The 18,423-nt window shown below is 40.7% G+C and overlaps 1 protein-coding gene across 1 annotated transcript; it reads left to right on the forward strand.

Annotated features, from left to right (window-relative positions):
* Positions 1-235: 235 nt before the first annotated feature.
* On the forward strand, positions 236-16,643 carry LOC143283967 (kelch-like protein 8). The gene is made up of 10 exons (XM_076590447.1): positions 236-374; positions 1,541-2,413; positions 2,885-3,068; positions 4,104-4,355; positions 5,491-5,634; positions 6,231-6,342; positions 8,538-8,706; positions 9,561-9,720; positions 13,633-13,834; positions 14,086-16,643. Exons 2-10 carry the CDS (start codon positions 1,775-1,777, stop codon positions 14,210-14,212), a joined length of 1,989 nt encoding a protein of 662 aa, XP_076446562.1. The 5' UTR covers positions 236-374; positions 1,541-1,774; the 3' UTR covers positions 14,213-16,643.
* Positions 16,644-18,423: the final 1,780 nt, after the last annotated feature.

Below are 18,423 nucleotides of genomic sequence, written 5' to 3' on the forward strand. Positions count from 1 at the left end.
AGGAATAGACAAATGCACAGATCACAACTTAGATTTACAATACGGCTCTGTATCTGACTAGTTGAGCCTGAACTGGGAACTGGGGGGTTAGTTGGAGCATAGCATTAATAATGACATGGTGTAACAAAATAAAATACACAATAATTTGCATGTTATTTTAGCACCCATTTGCCAGTAATACTGGGATTGGTTTGATATATACAAGAGAAAAAAAGACAGAAAGACACTCTTGTCGCTCTACGTAATGGGAGGTCACCCTTTCCGACCGTTTCTCAATGTCAGCATTCTCTTCCTTCTCATGATTGTTTTTCTTGACAAAATTATGCAGAAGGTGTTGAATGCCTCATTGTGCACCCCGCTTGCAGTATGCGTCGGTATGTTTTGTAGAATGTTGGTCTATTCTGAACTAACAAAGCTTTATGTTATATTCATACACTCGACAGTCTCTTTCCAAAACTTTCTGGAACTGTTTGTGAAATTAACAACGAAACGAATTTTCCAGTGACAACTGCAGTCAAGGCACTGATTCACATCACTCATCCTTTGTTTCCGAGTTTCAGCAGTAGAATGCATTCTGGCGCTTTGCAGAAACTATGATAGAGCGATGGGACATGTGTGTGTGTGTGTGGAAAAAAACAACCGTGTTGGTTATGAGAAGATATATGTGTGCACGAGAGAGAGAGTGTGTGTGTTTGTTCTTTTCTTTTCCTTTCTTTTTCTAAAGTTCATGGAAGTCAGGAAAATATTTTTTTTAAATCACCCACAGACTGACAGAAAAGACTTGGCGTAGAACTATGAAACATTTAAATGATATCAAGTGCTTAAAAAGTTAGGGGGCGGGTGCGTTTCTTCTTCTTTTATTTCTTCTCTCATTGTGTGCGTGCTTTCATCAAGCACATTTCATCATGCTAAATAAATCTGATTTGCAGTGAATATAGATCTGATATGCAAAACATTAGTGTGGTTTCATCAAACAGAGAGTAACAAGTATCATGCTAAATAAATCTGGTTTGCATGGTGGAGAGAGGGGGGGGGGGGTGTTTGAGGGGGTGGGGAGGAATAACAAAAACTGAACATGAAGATCAAATCTCTCTTGAATAAAATGGAAAACAGTACATATTTCCCTTTTATCATTAAGTTGTTGTTGTTTTTTGCTTTGTTTTTCAGAAACCGGAGGGCTATTAAATGAAACAGTTTTGTTGTACTGACAGTGATAGTTGAATGATTCAGTGAAAGCAGTAAATGAGAGCATATGGAAAATGTTGTCAAATACAATTGGATATATAATTATTCTCAACCAATATGAACTTTTGATCAGAACACTTCAGAATATAAAGTTCTTCTCTGATCATTATGATTTTGTTGTCTTGTTTGAAAGTAACAATCCAAAAGTAAACTGTGTGAAATCAAGTATGTGCCACATCAAATCAAGATTGTGTTCCACCTATGTGGACGATGATTTGGTGTAAAAATCAACAGTTTGTCACAGTATGAAAAGTTCCATTCTATATATATCATTATTTCTTTTCTGTTGTTTCAGATTAACAAGACATTGGCCTGACTTTTCCCCAGAATGCCAGTTTGAATCTCCAAGATAAAACCCTTTGGGTGAAACAAAGGTTGATATTTTATGTTTAGAATTGATTCAATAAAAGCTGTGTGTACTTAGGCATTGTGCTGTACAAACAATACTGACACAGTCAGAACAGAATATAGTCATTCAACTTCCTTCTATTTTGGAAAAAAACGGCTTGGAGCAGTACCTTTCCTTAGCATGCCCCAAGTGCCAACTCCACCCTCCCGCACGGATAGTCTGCCAGGTAGTTCCTCTCCCACCCCCCCAGTCCCCGCCCTCCCCAGCCAGGCAGCCAGGCGCAGTGCCAACGCCACACGCAAGTCAAGGCCTCGGTCAGGACATTTCTCCTCCTACAGCCCCACCTCCCGTCGAAACGGAGCCCCCCCGAAAATGGCCTCTCCACAGGATGTGGTGACAGGCCACCAGACTGTGGATAGTGCAGGGACTCACGTCTTTGAGGCCAAAAGCCACTGGAAGGACAGCTTCAGGATGCTTCATCAGCTGTACGAGAACCAGGAAATGTGCGATGTGGAGATCCATGTGGGGAACAAGTCATTCAAGTGTCACCGTGTGGTGTTGGCCTGCACCAGCGTGTACTTCCGCGCCATGTTCCGGTCAGAGATGGCTGAGTCGCGCCAGGACCTGGTCACCATCAAGGATCTGGATGAGGATGCCATGGAGATGCTGATCGAGTTTGCCTACACGGCCAAAGTGAAGATCACCACTGACACCGTGCAGCCCTTGCTGTTTGCCGCCTCCATCCTGCAGGTGGAGTGTGTGGCAGAAGCCTGTGCCAACTTCATGAAGTCTCATCTCCATCCCTCCAACTGTATCGAGGTACAGTATGGGAATGATATTGGTATGAATCTCTTTTCTTTTCCTTTGATGGTTTGATGATTTCTTGTTGTTTTCATGATGATTTTCCAAATGTTTGTCAACAACATCAAAAGGTGGCTGGGTGTTCTGAATGCACGCATTGGCCCCAGCACTGAACCTTGGGGAAAGCCATTGTATAATTGTTTATGGGAGGAACTGATATATAGCCAAATTGCAGTAAATGTTCTGTCTATGAGATAGGATTTGAGCCTTGATAATGCAGAGCCAGCAATAGTGTTGTTGTCAAACATAGTAGCATGAATTTAATTGTAACCACTACATGAGTGGGCCACATTTATATATATCAGAAAGAATAGTGGGAAAGGATTCTGAACTTCTAAGTTTGGTATGAAATGTTTCTCTGTAGCGCAAAACTTATTGTTACAAATAGCAGTTTCCTTTAATATGATAACTCCTTCCACCTTTCCCCAGGTGCACAACTTTGCTGAACAGCACAATCGTCAGGAGCTGATGCAGATGACAGAGGAGTACATTCTGGATCACTTCACCGATGTCAAAGATACGGATGAGTTTGTCAAGATTCCCGCCAAGATGCTGGAAAAGTACACCACCTCAGAGTACCTCAGTGTTGATGATGAGAGTCAGGTATATGAAGGTAATTTCATCCTTTTGATCTTTCATGTTTTCTGCCTTTCTCCTGGTTATGGTTTTGGGTGTTGTTGTTGCGTATTTTTCCGGCCCTGAGATGATGGCCCTGCAGTTGGCTTGGCTTTTAACAACATGAGATTGAAACCCACTTCCTTCCCAACTCCCTTTCCCCTCTTTTGTTTGTGCATATGTTTCACTCTGTCTTTGTATCTCTGTCTCTGTCACTGTCTCTCTCTGAGAAATTGTTCAGTAATTATTATTTGGTGGGGAAGTTTGTGTATTTTAGTATCTGTTACTGCAGTTGTTGTTGTTTTTTTTGCGCATGCATACCTGCGTGTTTGTATGTGGGTATGTGGGTGGGTGGGTGTGTTGTGAGCATCAGATGTATATGTCAGGTGAATGTGTGCTTGTTTTTGTGTACATGTGTCTGTGTCAGTTCATATTTGTGCAGTGACAGTGATAACTAATGTCTTGTCTTTCTTCCTCCTTAATTGGAGGGAAGGGAGAGTAGTTGGGAGTTTGTGGTGAATTGGACTTAGAGGTAGGAGGAGGATAGGAAAGGGTTTATAGGTGACAGAGTGCTGATTCTTTTCTGACTTACATTGCATGTGTTTAGATTGCACTGTGGTCTGTATACATAACTTACACAAGACTTTTTGCTTGTGAAGAGAAAACAAGTGTGAAAATTTTTGCTGGCTGAAATGACTCTAGAGATGGAAGTGGCAGCAGTGAGAAATATTACAAATAAACATTGCAGGAGATCTTCTTCTTCTTCTTCTTCTTTTTCATGAATACAAACCATTTGTAATCGTCCTCTTGATTTGACTTCTGTTAGCATCATATGCCTGTGATGCACTAAAAACGTATGAATACTTTTCATTTTCATCATTGTGTAGATAAATGGGTAGATAAATAGATTAGATGGGTGAATATTTACATTAGATGGGTGAATATTTACAGAGAATCAAATTGAAACAAATGAAAGGGGTACATAAATATCAAATAGGTGAATATAAACACTGTGATTTCTTCTTCCCACCAGCTATCATACAGTGGATCAAACATGATGTGGAGAATCGGCGTGAGCATTTGGCATCACTGATGTCGACAGTGCGGTTGCCTCTGCTGCCCATGACTTACCTGATGGAGACAGTGGAGAAAGAAGAGCTGGTGAAGAAAAATCTGGAATGTCGGGACTTTCTGGACGAGGCGAAATATTTCCAGATGTCCCAGGTTAGCTTGGTGCCAGACGTCAGCGCCTCAGAGAGAACCAGACCCAGGAAGAGCTATGCGGGTACTGAATGTGTTGGATGTGTCTGTGGCTCTGTGTGACTGGTTATTTCTGTATTCATTTGTGTGTCATATATATATAACATGGATGTTTTTCCTTGCTTGGACTTTGGACAGTTGCAAAGTAAAATATACCATCTGTTATCAACCTTCAAGTCTATTCACCCATGATTTGGATTTTGCTTTTTCCCTCTTTATCTCTTTCTTTACTGTGTGTACAACCATCCCCCCAAAAGTTTGCTAAAATGAACATACAAATAACTGACCATTGTTTTTGTGTTGATTTAAGTCTCTGTCCCTTTCGGTCATCTGGTCATAAGCAACTTAATTTGATTTAAAATAAGATTTCTTTTCCTTTTTAATTTCTGGAGTTGCAGACTTGAAAATCAATGGTAAAATGATTTCTTTTCAGGCTTTGCACTTCTTTATCTCTAGATAATTAGGATATTAATTTAGCCACTTCTCATCATTTTACAGGAAAGGTTTTGTTTAGAAATTTACAGTTATTGTCAGGTTAAAACATAGTTTTTGTTTTCTTTACTATTGTTTCACCCCCCGTCCCCTTTCTTTAAGTATGTGTTTCTTTTAAATTGTTTTACAAAAAAAATGATTATGTTGATTATCCACTGACAAGAAATGTTTTGCGTGTTTGATAACCATTCAGTTGCCAGTTCATCAGTCTGTGGGTTATGTTAACATTTTATCACTGTCAGTTTTTGACTTTCCCATCATTGATTTTCTGATGGTTTATGGTAAATGATTATGTTTCTTTCTTCCTACATTTTGACTTCTCGCTTTTCTTTTTTTCTTATTCTTTTTTATAATCATCTCTTCATTCTATTCGTTTTCTCATTAATTTTTACTATGATGTGATTTTTGTTTCTGAATAGAGTAAAACTACTCAGTGGAATAAATCAGATCACAGTAGGTTAATGTAGTGTAGTAGAAATGAATTCTCAATATTTTTTAAAGCTGCTTTTTTATTTTTCATACGCGCATCCTACTTGTCATCTCAGATTTCTTCCCACCGGTCACCTCCCCTTTCTGTCAGCATACTCTCTCTTGTATTTTGAAAGCTTTTAGCTTTTTAAAGAGTTTCAGTTGTTAAACTGGGAAATAATTTCTGTTCACAATCACAGGCGTTCTGTTCTGCGTGGGTGGGAGGGGCGCCTCAGGAGATCCTTTCAAAACAGTGGAGTGCTATGATCCCCGCAAGAACCGCTGGTTTGAGGTGGCTGAGATGAACACACGCAGAAGGCATGTGGGTGTTTGCTCCGCTAATGGTAAGCTGCTGGAGTCTGGATTGTATAAGTTGTGAATGAGGGTGTTGACTTTTGTCAACTGTACATTGTTGCTTATACATAATATGGGTTAGTATGCGTGCCTTTAGATGATACTGAGGATACGTGATTTTGTGAATGAATGATATATGTACACTTCTGAGGAAAATGCAGTTTCACATGAAATTAAACCACTAGATGGACATCCTTGAATATGATGATATATTTTTACAGGCAGCAAGATTAAGGTGGAGAGTGGGAAATTTTTATCTGTATTCACATGTTGAACTCTTGTCACTTTTCAGTTTTTTTCCAAGCAATAAGTGGTTGCTGTTTTTTCTTTGTATCTGTGATTTTGGAACTCATGCTATTTCATGATGTTCCATGGAATTCTCAACCTGTTCTTTTACTAATTTTATCCACCAATAAGGTAATGCTTAAGGCAGTTGTCTAATGGTCTGGAAATAGTCTGGTACGATGTTGATGAAGAAGACAGTTGTTTCACAGTGTTGCATGTTTGTAGGGAAGAAGAAGATAGTTGTTTCACAGTCGTGCATGTTTGTAGGGGAAGTTGATGCTGTAGTTATGCCTGTTCCCAGGGATGCTGTACGCTGTGGGAGGGCATGACGGCAATGAACACCTGAACAGTGGAGAGGTGTTCAACCCAAAGACCAACAAGTGGAAACCCATCGCCCCCATGGGAACTTTGCGGTAATCCTGACGTTCATTTGTCACCCTTTGTGACTGCTGTGTAGTTGTCATCATGACTGCTGTGTAGTTATCATCATGACTGCTGTGCATTTGTCATTGTGACTGCTGTGTAGTTGTCATCATGACTGCTGTGTAGTTGTCATCATGACTGCTGTGCAGTTGTCATCATGACTGCTGTGTAGTTGTCATTGTGACTGCTGTGTAGTTGTCATCATGACTGCTGTGTAGTTGTCATTGTGACTGTTGTGCATTTGTCATTGTGACTGCTGTGTAGTTGTCATTGTGACTGCTGTGTAGTTGTCATCGTGACTGCTGTGTAGTTGTCATCGTGACTGCTGCTGTGTAGTTATCATCATGACTGCTGTGTAGCTGTCATCGGTTTGATGATATTGCAGTCTTGAAAAGATCATGCTAATTTTGCATGGAAAATCAATGCAGTGTAGCACAGCATACACCAGTGCAACAGAACATGCAATGCATGCACAGTCTACTACACCATCTGTACCATTTCAGTTTACGCAGCTGCACAGACCCCTCATATCACTGACTCAGAACCTGTTCTCTCATTATGTTTGTGAGATGCCCTTTGAGATGGTAGGGGAGGCTGATGACTAGAGCTTTGTTATGTGTGCATTTTTAGATGTGTGGATTGCATGTGCACATATCAACTCTCTCTCTCTCTCTCTCTCTCTCTCTCTCTCTCTCTCTCTCTCTCTCTCTCACACACACACACACACACTCACACTCACACATGCACACACACACACACTCTCCATTCTCCTTTTTATCTGCCCTTTCCCATCCCCCCACCCCCCACAAAATGTATTCACTGTGGCCTTGCCCCACCCCCCACAAAATGTATTGACAGCAGCCTTGCCCCACCCCCCACAAAATGTATTCACTGTGGCCTTGTCCCACCCCCCACAAAATGTATTTACTGTGGCCTTGCCCCACCCCCCACACAATGTATTGACAGCAGCTGTGCCCCACCCCCCACACAATGTATTGACAGCAGCCTTGCCCCACCCCCCACACAATGTATTGACAGCAGCTGTGCCCCACCCCCCACACAGTGTATTGACAGCAGCCTTGCCCCACCCCCCACATAATGTATTGACAGCAGCTGTGCCCCACCCCCCACACAATGTATTGACAGCAGCTGTGCCCCACCCCCCACACAATGTATTCACTGTGGCCATACCCCACCCCCCATAAAATGTATTTACTGTGGCCTTGCCCCACCCCCCACAAAATGTATTCACAATGGCCTTGCCCCACCCCCCACAAAATGTATTGACAGCAGCCTTGCCCCACCCCCCACAAAATGTATTCACTGTGGCCTTGCCCTACCCCCCACAAAATGTATTCACTGTGGCCTTGCCCCATCCCCCACACAATGTATTGACAGCAGCTGTGCCCCACCCCCCACACAATGTATTCACTGTGGCCATACCCCACCCCCCATAAAATGTATTTACTGTGGTCTTGCCCCACCCCCCACAAAATGTATTCACAATGGCCTTGCCCCACCCCCCACAAAATGTATTCACTGTGGCCTTGCCCCCACCCCCAACAAAATGTATTCACTGTGGCCATACCCCACCTCCCATAAAATGTATTCACTGTGGCCATACCCCACCCCCCACAAAATGTATTCACTGTGGCCATACCCCACCCCCCACAAAATGTATTCACTGTGGCCATACCCCACCCCCCACAAAATGTATTCACTGTGGCCATACCCCACCCCCCATAAAATGTATTCACTGTGGCCATACCCCACCCCCCATAAAATGTATTCACTATGGCCTTGCCCCACCCCCCTTGAAAATGTATTCACTGTGGCCATACCCCACCCCCCATAAAATGTATTCACTATGGCCTTGCCCCACCCCCCTTGAAAATGTATTCACTGTGGCCATAACCCACCCCCCATAAAATCTATTCACTATGGCCTTGCCCCACCCCCCTTGAAAATGTATTGACTGTGGCCATACCCCACCCCCCATAAAATGTTTTAACTATGGCCTTGCCCCACCCCCCTTGAAAATGTATTCACTGTGGCCATAACCCACCCCCCATAAAATGTATTCACTGTGGCCATACCCCACCCCCCATAAAATGTATTCACTGTGGTCATACCCCACCCCCCATAAAATGTATTCACTGTGGCCTTGCCCCACCCCATGTGACAGGCGAGGTCTGGCCCTAGCCAGCCTGGGAGGACCCATTTATGCAGTGGGGGGTCTGGACGACACTACCTGCTTCAACACGGTGGAGCGGTACGACCCCACCACAGACATGTGGACCTTTGTGGCCTCCATGCTCACTCCGCGAGGCGGCGTTGGTCTGACCGCCCTGAAGGTGAGGGGCTGGTTGTGTGGTGCTGTGGTGAGGACGTGGTATACATCTGTTACTGTGAGAAGGGGTTGGGATGATGACAGGAAGACTTGTGTGAAGTAAGGGTGACGGTTTGTGCGTGTGACAGGGCAGGTTTTGTTGATTCTCGGGGTATCCATGTGGTCTTGAATACGAGTTTAAAAGTTGGCAGATGTATGTGTATAGTTGTTGGGGAGACATGAAATTGGTGTCTACTCCAGAGCGGTGCTCATTCAGCCGGATACCATGACTGAGTGGTTGTGTTGTCAGCTGGGGCTAAATATGTAGTGTCCTGCTTATGAAATATAATATGAATATATAGTATCCTGCTTATGAAATATATTCTAAATATATAGTGTCCTGCTTATGCCTCAGAACAGGCATTTGTCAGCAGGGCTCTAGATATATTGTGTCCTGCTTATGAAATATAATATACATATATAGTGTCCTGCTTATGTTGAATCAGAACACTGAACAGGCATGACTTGAACACCCATAATTCAGCAACCAAGCTGAGTGTCCTCTGGTGTGTGGCCTCAAGGTGGCCTGATATTGATAGTTTCCTGCAGTCTGCTGTCACAGGGAACATGAAAATAGGTTGGATTAAGTGAAGCTGTGTTTTGGGGTGAAAGGTGGGGTGGGAGCTGTTACAAGCAGCATTAGATAAAATCACTGAGAGTCATGAAAAATCAGACACTGAAAGAATGGGGTACTTAAATTAGAAAAAGACACGAAAAAAATTATACAGTAAATAAAGAAAACTGTGATGGCTCCACAGCCCACACAGGACTGAACTGCTGAAGTATGCGAGTGACAACTGTTTTCTCTCTCTCTGCCAGGGTCACCTGTATGGCATAGGGGGTAACGATGGCGTGAGTTCCTTGGACAAGTGTGAGCGCTATGACCCTTTCCTGAACAAGTGGAGCCTCATCGCCAACATGCACAAACGACGGGCAGGGTCAGGCTGCTCCGTTCTGGACGGCTTCCTCTTTGTTGTGGGTGAGGAACCAGCTGGTTCTGTGTTGTTTCTGTCGGTTCACTGAGAAATTTGTATTTATATTTGTATTTCTTTTTATCACAACAGATTTCTCTGTGTGAAATTCGGGCTGCTCTCCCCAGGATGAGTGCGTCGCTATACTACAGCACCACCCATTTTTTTGTATTTTTTCCCTGCATGCAGTTTTATTTGTTTTTCCTATCGAAGTGGATTTTTCTACAGAATTTTGCCAGGAACAACCCTTTTGTTGCCATGGGTTCTTTTACGTGCGCTAAGTGCATGCTGCACACGGGACCTCGGTTTATCGTCTCATCTCAATGACTAGCATCCAGACCACCACTCAAGGTCTAGTGGAGGGGGAGAAAATATCAGCAGCTGAGCCATGATTTGAACCAGTGCGCTCAGATTCTCTTGCTTCCTAGGCAGATGCGTTACCTCTAGGCCATCACTCCACTTCTGTTCTTTCACCATAAGCCCATGAACATGATAAAAATGGGAGAGAGAATCATATCCATTTTTTATCAAGTCTCTGTACCACAGTCATAATTTCATGTTGTATATTTTGCTGGTTTATTTATTGCAATGAATGCCAAATCAGACAGAGCCAGGTTTGTACTTCAACTGAGGATACACATGAAAGCATGTTTAATTGTTCTTTTCTAACTGTGCTGTCGTTAATGTACTTGTAAGTGAGGTGGGTTCTTATTGTTTGAAAAGATTTGTGCCAGGTGAAATATAGACAGAGGACAGAGACTGTACAAAGTTAATCATAACAGGTGTGGATGACGTCTAGTTTTAAATGAAATGGTCTGAAAGTGTATGACATTTAAAATAGGGATGACTGTACATCATTCCATTCTCAGTGTTATATTGCATCCCAACATGACAGAAATGATGACAATAATAATATCAGTTATTCACTGTCTGATGGTCCTGTGTAATTTTGCATACTTCTTCTTCGTTCAAGGGCTGCAACTCCCACGTACACTTGCATGTACACAAGTGGGCTTTTACGTGTATGACTGTTTTTACCCTGCCATGTAGGCAGCCATACTCTACTTTCGGGGGTGTGCATGCTGGGTGTGTTCTTGTTTCCATAGCCCACCGAACACTGACATGGATAACAGGATCTTTAACGTGCGTATTTGATCTTCTGTTTGCATATACACACGAAGGGGGTTCAGGCACTAGCAGGTCTGCACATATGTTGACCTGGGAGATCGGAAAAATCTCCACCCTTTACCCACCAGCCGTTGCACCGAGATTCGAACCCGGTACCATCAGATTGAAAGTCCAACGCTTTAACCACTCTGCTATTGTACCCGTCATTTTGCATACAAAGGAGTCTGGGTGGTGATTTTTCTTTTTCATACATTTTGTATCATATGTACAACAAAGTGAGTGTGTGTGTACCTTTTCTTGACAGATATAACACTTATATTCAATAAATACATGAACGAAAAAAAGGTACAGTAATGTTATGACCCTAAATGTGTGATTGCTAGTTTGAATGGAAATGAAATCTGGAACAGTCTCTGAAACAGATTGGTAGCCCTCTGGTGGCTTGCTGCTCATCAACCGAAGAGAAGTATATTATATACACAGAGTTGATTTCATAAGAGCAGTGGCCTATTTACTGCATAAAATGGCATTGATTTCACATAGACTCAGATAACATGTACCAATTAAAAGAAGACTAGTCTGTATGGCTAACTCAAACTATTTTTTACACTTACAAATCATCCTTTCATTAAGGTTTGATTTCATTGGCTTTTTTGATAATTTTGGTACTCTTTTCAATGGCAGAATAGATCTTGTTTCTCTTTTTAAGCTGTACTGTGTATGAGTAAATTGTATTTTTACACAGACCTGTGCTGTTTGTGAGTAACTTGGATTTTGGCAGAGATGTGTTTTTTTTAGTAGCATAGGTTTTGGCAGAGCTGTGCTGTGTGTTTATTACTTGGGCTTTGGCAGATACTGTACATGAATAACTTGGATTTTGGCAGAACGCTGTGCTTTGTGTGAATACTGTATCAGGCAGTTGTTTTTTGGGTTTTTTTTCATCAGCTTAAACCTAAGTGCCTTATAATATGGTGTGCCTTATGCATGGTTAGAATCCTATTGAGGGCAGCCTCCCAATCTGTTGGTATGACTTTTGTGGCTATGAAAACAGAATACAGAATACTTGATTATCTCAGCAAGAGAAATTCATTTGTGGTGTAAAAGACATAAACAGTACACACACACAAAAAAGAAAACTTCCCATGATTCAGAATAGAAACAGCTCGCAAACACCTCACATTTACAGACAACACACCAGGGGGAGCTGGAATGGGGTGGATTAAAGAAGGTGGAGATCAATCGTGCAGACAAGTGAGCAGATGTGAAGAGAATTTGGCCGAAGATGCAAATATTGATGCAGCAGTGACAGCGATCAACTGTCGATGCACCTCGTGCTTATCATCTTCATGTGCACCTTATGATATGATGTGAATTATGTATTGATGAAAAAAAAAAAATCTTCTTTTTTAATTTGGAGGATGTGCTTTGTAATCTGTAGTGCCTTGTAATCAGTAAAACACAGTAATTTGGATTTCGGCAGAATGCTAAATAACTTTGATTTTTGCAGAGAGCTAAATAACTTTGATTTTGGCAGAGCTAAACAACTTTGATTTTGCAGACAGATAAATGACTTTGATTTTGGCAGCGAGCTAACAACTTTGATTTTGGCAGACAGATAAATAACTTTTGAGTTTGGCAGAGCGTTGGACTGTGTGTGAATAACTTGGGTTTAGCAGAGAGTTGTTAATGTGTGTGAGTGATTTGGATTTTGTGCAGGGAACTGTAGAGTGTGTGAGTTGCATGGAATTTTTTTTTTTTTTTTTTTTTTTTTTTTGATAGAAAGTTGACAGTGTTTCGGTCATTATAGAACAAAAAAACAACTACAACAAAACTATTGTTAATTAGTTTGATTTTCTAAATTTTGCCATTTGCTTTATCTGTAAGTCTGGACTTTTACTTTGGACTGCATACATTCTCTGAATCAGTGGAATCCTTCATTTTGGTCTTTCATTACAGATACAATATAACATTTCATACTTTTAGGGTATCGGTGGTCATATAAGGTTGTGAGTTCAAATCCAACTGGAAAGATTGGCAGTCATGCTCCACATAGTGTGGTGTCATTGTAGTGTTATCAGCATTATTTCTCCCCTTCCCCCTACATTTCTGTGATGCTTAACACTGGAAGTTGTATCACCAGGGATGTGTGTCAATGTTAAACGTGAATTTAAAGAATCCTGATAAGTCAGAAAATGAAGGCAACTGCATTGCCTGAAAGACAAAAGGATGGCAGTTGGGAACTAACAAACTAAACCAGTTTGACAGCATGGTGTAATTTCACAGCCCATCACTATTTCAGTAGAAAATGTTATAATACATTGAGGAATTTCCTACAGTTGCTATGTTCTCAAATTGTCCATATTGTGTTTATTTTGCTATCAACAGCAATATTCCATTTCACTCTGTTCTCCATGTGGAATTTACAGAGTTATTTTGGATTTTACTGTTCTCAAAGTTTTCAACCTTGACAAGAATCGAGCTTTTTAAACTTTAAACCATTCTTCTATTTATTTGATTGTAACATAAACTGATGAATATGGTGGAATGAATTAATAAATAAATGAAATGACAATGATAATTACCAAACCAAAAGTTCAACAGGTGTGTATTTTCCAAGGAAGACAAGATGTCATAGTTTTCCTCAGCTTATTGTATATTTTTTTGTCGTTAACTTGTTTGTGTGTGTGTGTGTGTGTGTGTTTGCATGCGAGTGTGTATATGTGTGTGTGTTTGTGTGTCCCTGGAACTTGAGACATATCCAGTGTTCATACACTTTGTGCCTACTCTTTCAGGGGGATTTGATGATAGCTCTCCCCTTGATTCTGTGGAACGTTACGACCCCAAGACCAATGAGTGGACCATAATCGCCAGCATGACCACTTGCCGTGGAGGGGTGGGGCTCAGCACACTTGGCCGAAGACTCTATGCTGTTGGCGGCCATGACAGTTACAACTACCTCAACTCAGTGGAAGCTTACGACCCAGACTCAAACAAGTGAGATTTTGCTTTTGTTTTTGAATACCACTTCATGCAGTATTTCAGAAAGAATTAAGCTGTTTTTACATAGATTGGTCACAAAATAATTATGAACAAAGTGAGAACATTACTTCAACTTGGGATCCTGGAGTTTGGATAAAGAAAATAGATTGGGGTGGCACATAAATGTTTCTATACATCTAAACAAACCCTTAGTTTGTTATTTGATGTGCAGTCTTCTTTTTTTTTCCTTTTTTTTTTCTTTACAGGTGGGAGACAGTGAAACACATCCAGCAGTTCCGGGCAGGAGCGGGCGTGGCCTATTGCAGCTGCCTTCCTCGATTCCTTCGCCAGCAGTCAGTGCACAGCACAGCTGAGCAGCTGCAGTGTGTCTAAATCATGAACAGCAGCTGCAGTGTGTCTAAATCATGAACAGCAGCTGCAGTGTGTTTAAGTTCTGAACACCTGCTGTGTGTTAAAGTTCTGAACACCTGCTGTGTGTTAAAGTTCTGAACACCTGATGTATGTTTCAGTTCTGAACAGCTGAAGTGTTTCAGTTCTGAACAGCTGCAGTGTGTTAAGTACTGCACATGCTGCAATGTGTTGTAAGATCATCACATCTACACAATATGCTGTGTGGTTTAAAATCTAGACCTACACAGATGCAATGTGTTTAAGTTCCTTTGCAAAATATTGCGTAATGTATTTGTGACATTTATAACATCTCTCCTGCTGATAAAAAAAAAAAAAAATTGATCAAACATCTAGTCATTTTTTTTTTAACTCCATAACTGCTTTCTTGCTGATAAAAAAAAAACACTGGAAAATGTCCAGAACAGCAACATATACTGTCTAGTCTATAGCACAGAAGAGAAACTATAACTCAGGATGGAAATCGAAATACACAGTGTAAACTATCCTTTCCCTACAGCACTGCTATGAGTAAAGAACTCAACGTTTCCCTGTTGTATGGAATGGTATGAAGAAAAATGGCACAGAAGCGTTATGACTTCACGACAGTGCAAAGTGCTTGACATTGCAGCACTGTGAAACATTAACTCATGCTGAACCAGATTCTGGTGGATTTTTTTTTTTTTTTTAATTACTCATAGCTTTTTATGCCCAACAAATGCTAGGATTAAAGAACTGAACATTTCTTTGTGCTGAATCACATGAAAAAGAATGGCACAGGAGCATTATGATCTCAAAACAGTGCAAAGTGCTTGACCTCACAGCACTGAAAAAATGTTATACAGAATTGGATTCCAGATCTTTAGAAGTCGCAGCTTTAAAGCCTGATGAGTGTTCGAATTTTACCTTTAAGTTGATGGAAATCTTTTACAGATCCACCATTTCTCTAGCTGAAAGGACGCAAACTGACTTATTTCTCATGCAGCAGTTGTCAGCGATCAGGTTTTTGTTTCTGGAAAATAGTTATGGGCTATTGAAAGAATCACATGGTATCTTTAAATCTGATGTTATTTGTATGTTTTTCACCAATAAAGAGTCAGATATTGAAAGCTCTGCAGCAGTAATTCTGCTGGATAGATTTAGTACCAGAACTTATACAGGTTTCCAGGTACCTGTCGTAAAATAAAACCATTCTGCTCAATCAGGATGTAACACAAGGACTCAGAAAATGGCTTTGTTGCTGGAAGGTTGTGGTTGATTTACAATCATCTGAAAGATGAATACCAGTAGTTTCCAAAATCAAAACTCAAAGTAATTTTTCAGTCACTCACAGGGTATACAGCTGACATGTTTGATTTGCATTTGAAGATGTTGGGGTATTGATGGCAAGCATTTTTTAACATTATCTTGTTCATTGGTTCACCTTATTCTTGGTGGTTTTTTCAGAAAATTCAAACATTGAAAGATAGCTGGAATTCTGTGTGTGCATGGGGTACAATTGCTGACATGGGGGGATTGTGTGTGTGTCTGTGAATGGTTCATGCACAGTGGGTAATGTGTGTGTATCCTTCTTTTTTTTTTTTTTGTATTCCTTGATCATTTCCACCATTACATAACAGTTACACTGGAAAAGACAGTCCCCAGTGTGAAGTTTGTTTTACAACAGACACATTCACATGCCCCTACACATGTTCTCTTTTATCACAGGTAAACTTAACCTCCAGAAGGCTGTTTGCAAGGGCATTGGATCTCTTAATTCTTGATCTGACTTCTTTCTTTCATTCTTTTTTCTTTGTTCAGTACTTCTGAACATCATAGTTTGATTGTATTTGACTGGAAAGTTGATTTTTTTTTTCTTCTGCTGATGTTGTGGTTTGTATAAATGTTGTGCATTTTGTCTTGTCTAATTTATTACTTATTTTTTTTAAATTGTTTTTAAGTAATAGCATTTTGGTATTAATTGTTTTTAAAAGGATTGTGGACATGGCTATGTTTTGTCAGACCGATGATGATGAATGGTATTTGGCCCAGTTTTTGCGAATAGTAACACTGGTGATGGATTTGGTGGATATATATACATGTTATGAAAAGTGTGAAAATACAAGCAAATGCAATAATGCTAAAATGATATATTCTGACTCAGATCTTTATATTCAAATACAGCTATGCTCACAGGGTCTTTGTCATTTCATTGCTGTAAAGTGCTTTAGGGTTGTTAATCGATTGCTGGTCTTTGTCATTTTATTATTGTAAAGTGCTTTGGGGTTGTGATTTTGTTGTTGCAAGGGCTTTTCTTCTTAATGTTGTTTTCTTTGCTTGTTTTTGGGGGAAGGGGTAGGGGTTAGTATTCTTGAAAAAAATAATACAGTGTTGTGGTCATGTGGTATAAGAAGTAAAAATTCTGTTGAAAAATTAATCACCTGATGTTAGGAAGATTTGATTATTTTCATAGTCCAGTTTGACAAAAGGCAAAATTCATCTTCTTTGCTGTGCTTTCATATGCGTCCATTGTACATATTTCTGCAGTATTTTGAATGTCTATTGTGAATCTAAAAAATATTTTTTAAATACATTTTTTGACTTTTACTCATTGCTGTTGTTATTTTTCTGTCAGTCAGTCTGCTCGTATGTGACAATACCTTTGTTGTATATCGTAAAGTCTTTCATTACTTTTGGAGGGGGTGGAGGGTGGGGGGGGGATCTCTCTTTGTCTGTCTCTCTGTCTTTTTCTCCCACTGTCGATCTCTGAACCCCCCTTCTCGAACACACACCCCCACCCCCCACCCCCACCCCCTACCCCCAACCCTCCTTCTCTCTTTCCATGTTTTCTTCCTCACTGTTTCTGATTATTTGTTGTTGCAATGTATGTGAGCAAACCCTCTCCCTGCACTGGTTGAGCTGCATAACTTTACCTGGCAACTTGGCAAGATGTTGTCAAGATCTTTCCAGTCCTGTCAACCCGTTTTATGGAGATACTGCACATGAGATGTAATGCAACACCACAAAGTAAATGATGAAGGTAAGCAGTACCTGAAATTCTTCTTTCTACATCTTCAGTTTGAACCATGAAGAAAATTCTCAAAATGATCTTAGGCCTGTCATGACCAATGCTTTTTTTTTTCTTTTTTTCTTTTTTGGTGGGGAGGTGGGGGTGGGGAGGGGCATATTTTCCCCACACATGTGCTTTCTGTCGTATACATGAGACCTGAAGGTTTCATTTTTTCTTTTCTTTTTTTCCTCCTTTTTTTTGATATATTATCACATGCCCAAGCTTGCTCAGGAGGTGGAAGCTGTGGAATTTGCTTGGTTTGTCTGTTCTCTCTGTCATCAGTGATGATGCAAATCCAGATTTCTTAGCCGAGTAAGCTAAACATTTTGCATATTTACCAGTCCTAATGTCTTCTTGTTTCATGGTTTTGTTTTTGTTTTTTAAATCCAGTTTTGCAGTCAAACTGTAGCATAGTTGGGGAGTTATAGCTAATAAAAAATTTGAAGCAGCAACCAAAGAGACACATATATGGAGCAGGTAACTGATTGAAGAGGAGCCCTGAGCGACACGGACAATGCAGATTTGTTTGCACCCAGAAACAGCTGTGGCAGGTCAGTGTTTCCAGCAGCTGGCAGCTGGCTACACTCTACCATGACCAAAATCCATACACTGGGTACTGGGTCATTATCCAAAGATAAGAATAACTTTGTTCTCTCATTCACAGAAATTTCATCAAGTGCAGCAAAACAAATGTACTCAACACAAAAACATTAAATATACCTTGGTGTCAGTGCTTCTCAGCTGTACAGACTACATCATCGTCAGCTGCTACACTGGAAAAGAAGACAGTGTGTGTGTGTGTGTTGTGTGTGTATGTGTGTGTGTGTGTTGACAATGATGCTCTAGTGTTGATCTGAATATACACATAATTCATGATATAATAAAACAAAGTATAAACTTGACAAAGCCCATCAAGCAGGATTGTTAACAATTCAGGACTTTGTGCTTTTTTTTCAAGAACACATGAAGGAAGAATGGACAAATATTTCCTATGCTAACCCTGATGCACACACACATAGAATGAGTCTGCTTCATCACAAGTACAGGCCATCAATCTCTATCAATTTCATCAGACACAGAGAAAATACTGGGCATCTGCAAATCTAAACAAGAAAGGCAAAACCTTCATGACTCGCATGAGTTATCA

This window comes from Babylonia areolata, chromosome 7 (assembly GCF_041734735.1).
Source record: "Babylonia areolata isolate BAREFJ2019XMU chromosome 7, ASM4173473v1, whole genome shotgun sequence".
NCBI classification, from domain to species: domain Eukaryota; kingdom Metazoa; phylum Mollusca; class Gastropoda; order Neogastropoda; family Buccinidae; genus Babylonia; species Babylonia areolata.

Bases quoted from the DNA above. Each gene is read 5' to 3' on its own strand.
- LOC143283967 (XM_076590447.1), top strand. From the start codon at position 1,775: ATGCCCCAAGTGCCAACTCCACCCTCCCGCACGGATAGTCTGCCAGGT. The intron at 2,414-2,884 runs GTACAGTATGGG...ACCTTTCCCCAG, and splicing joins ATCCCTCCAACTGTATCGAG to GTGCACAACTTTGCTGAACA. The intron at 8,707-9,560 runs GTGAGGGGCTGG...TCTCTCTGCCAG, and splicing joins TTGGTCTGACCGCCCTGAAG to GGTCACCTGTATGGCATAGG.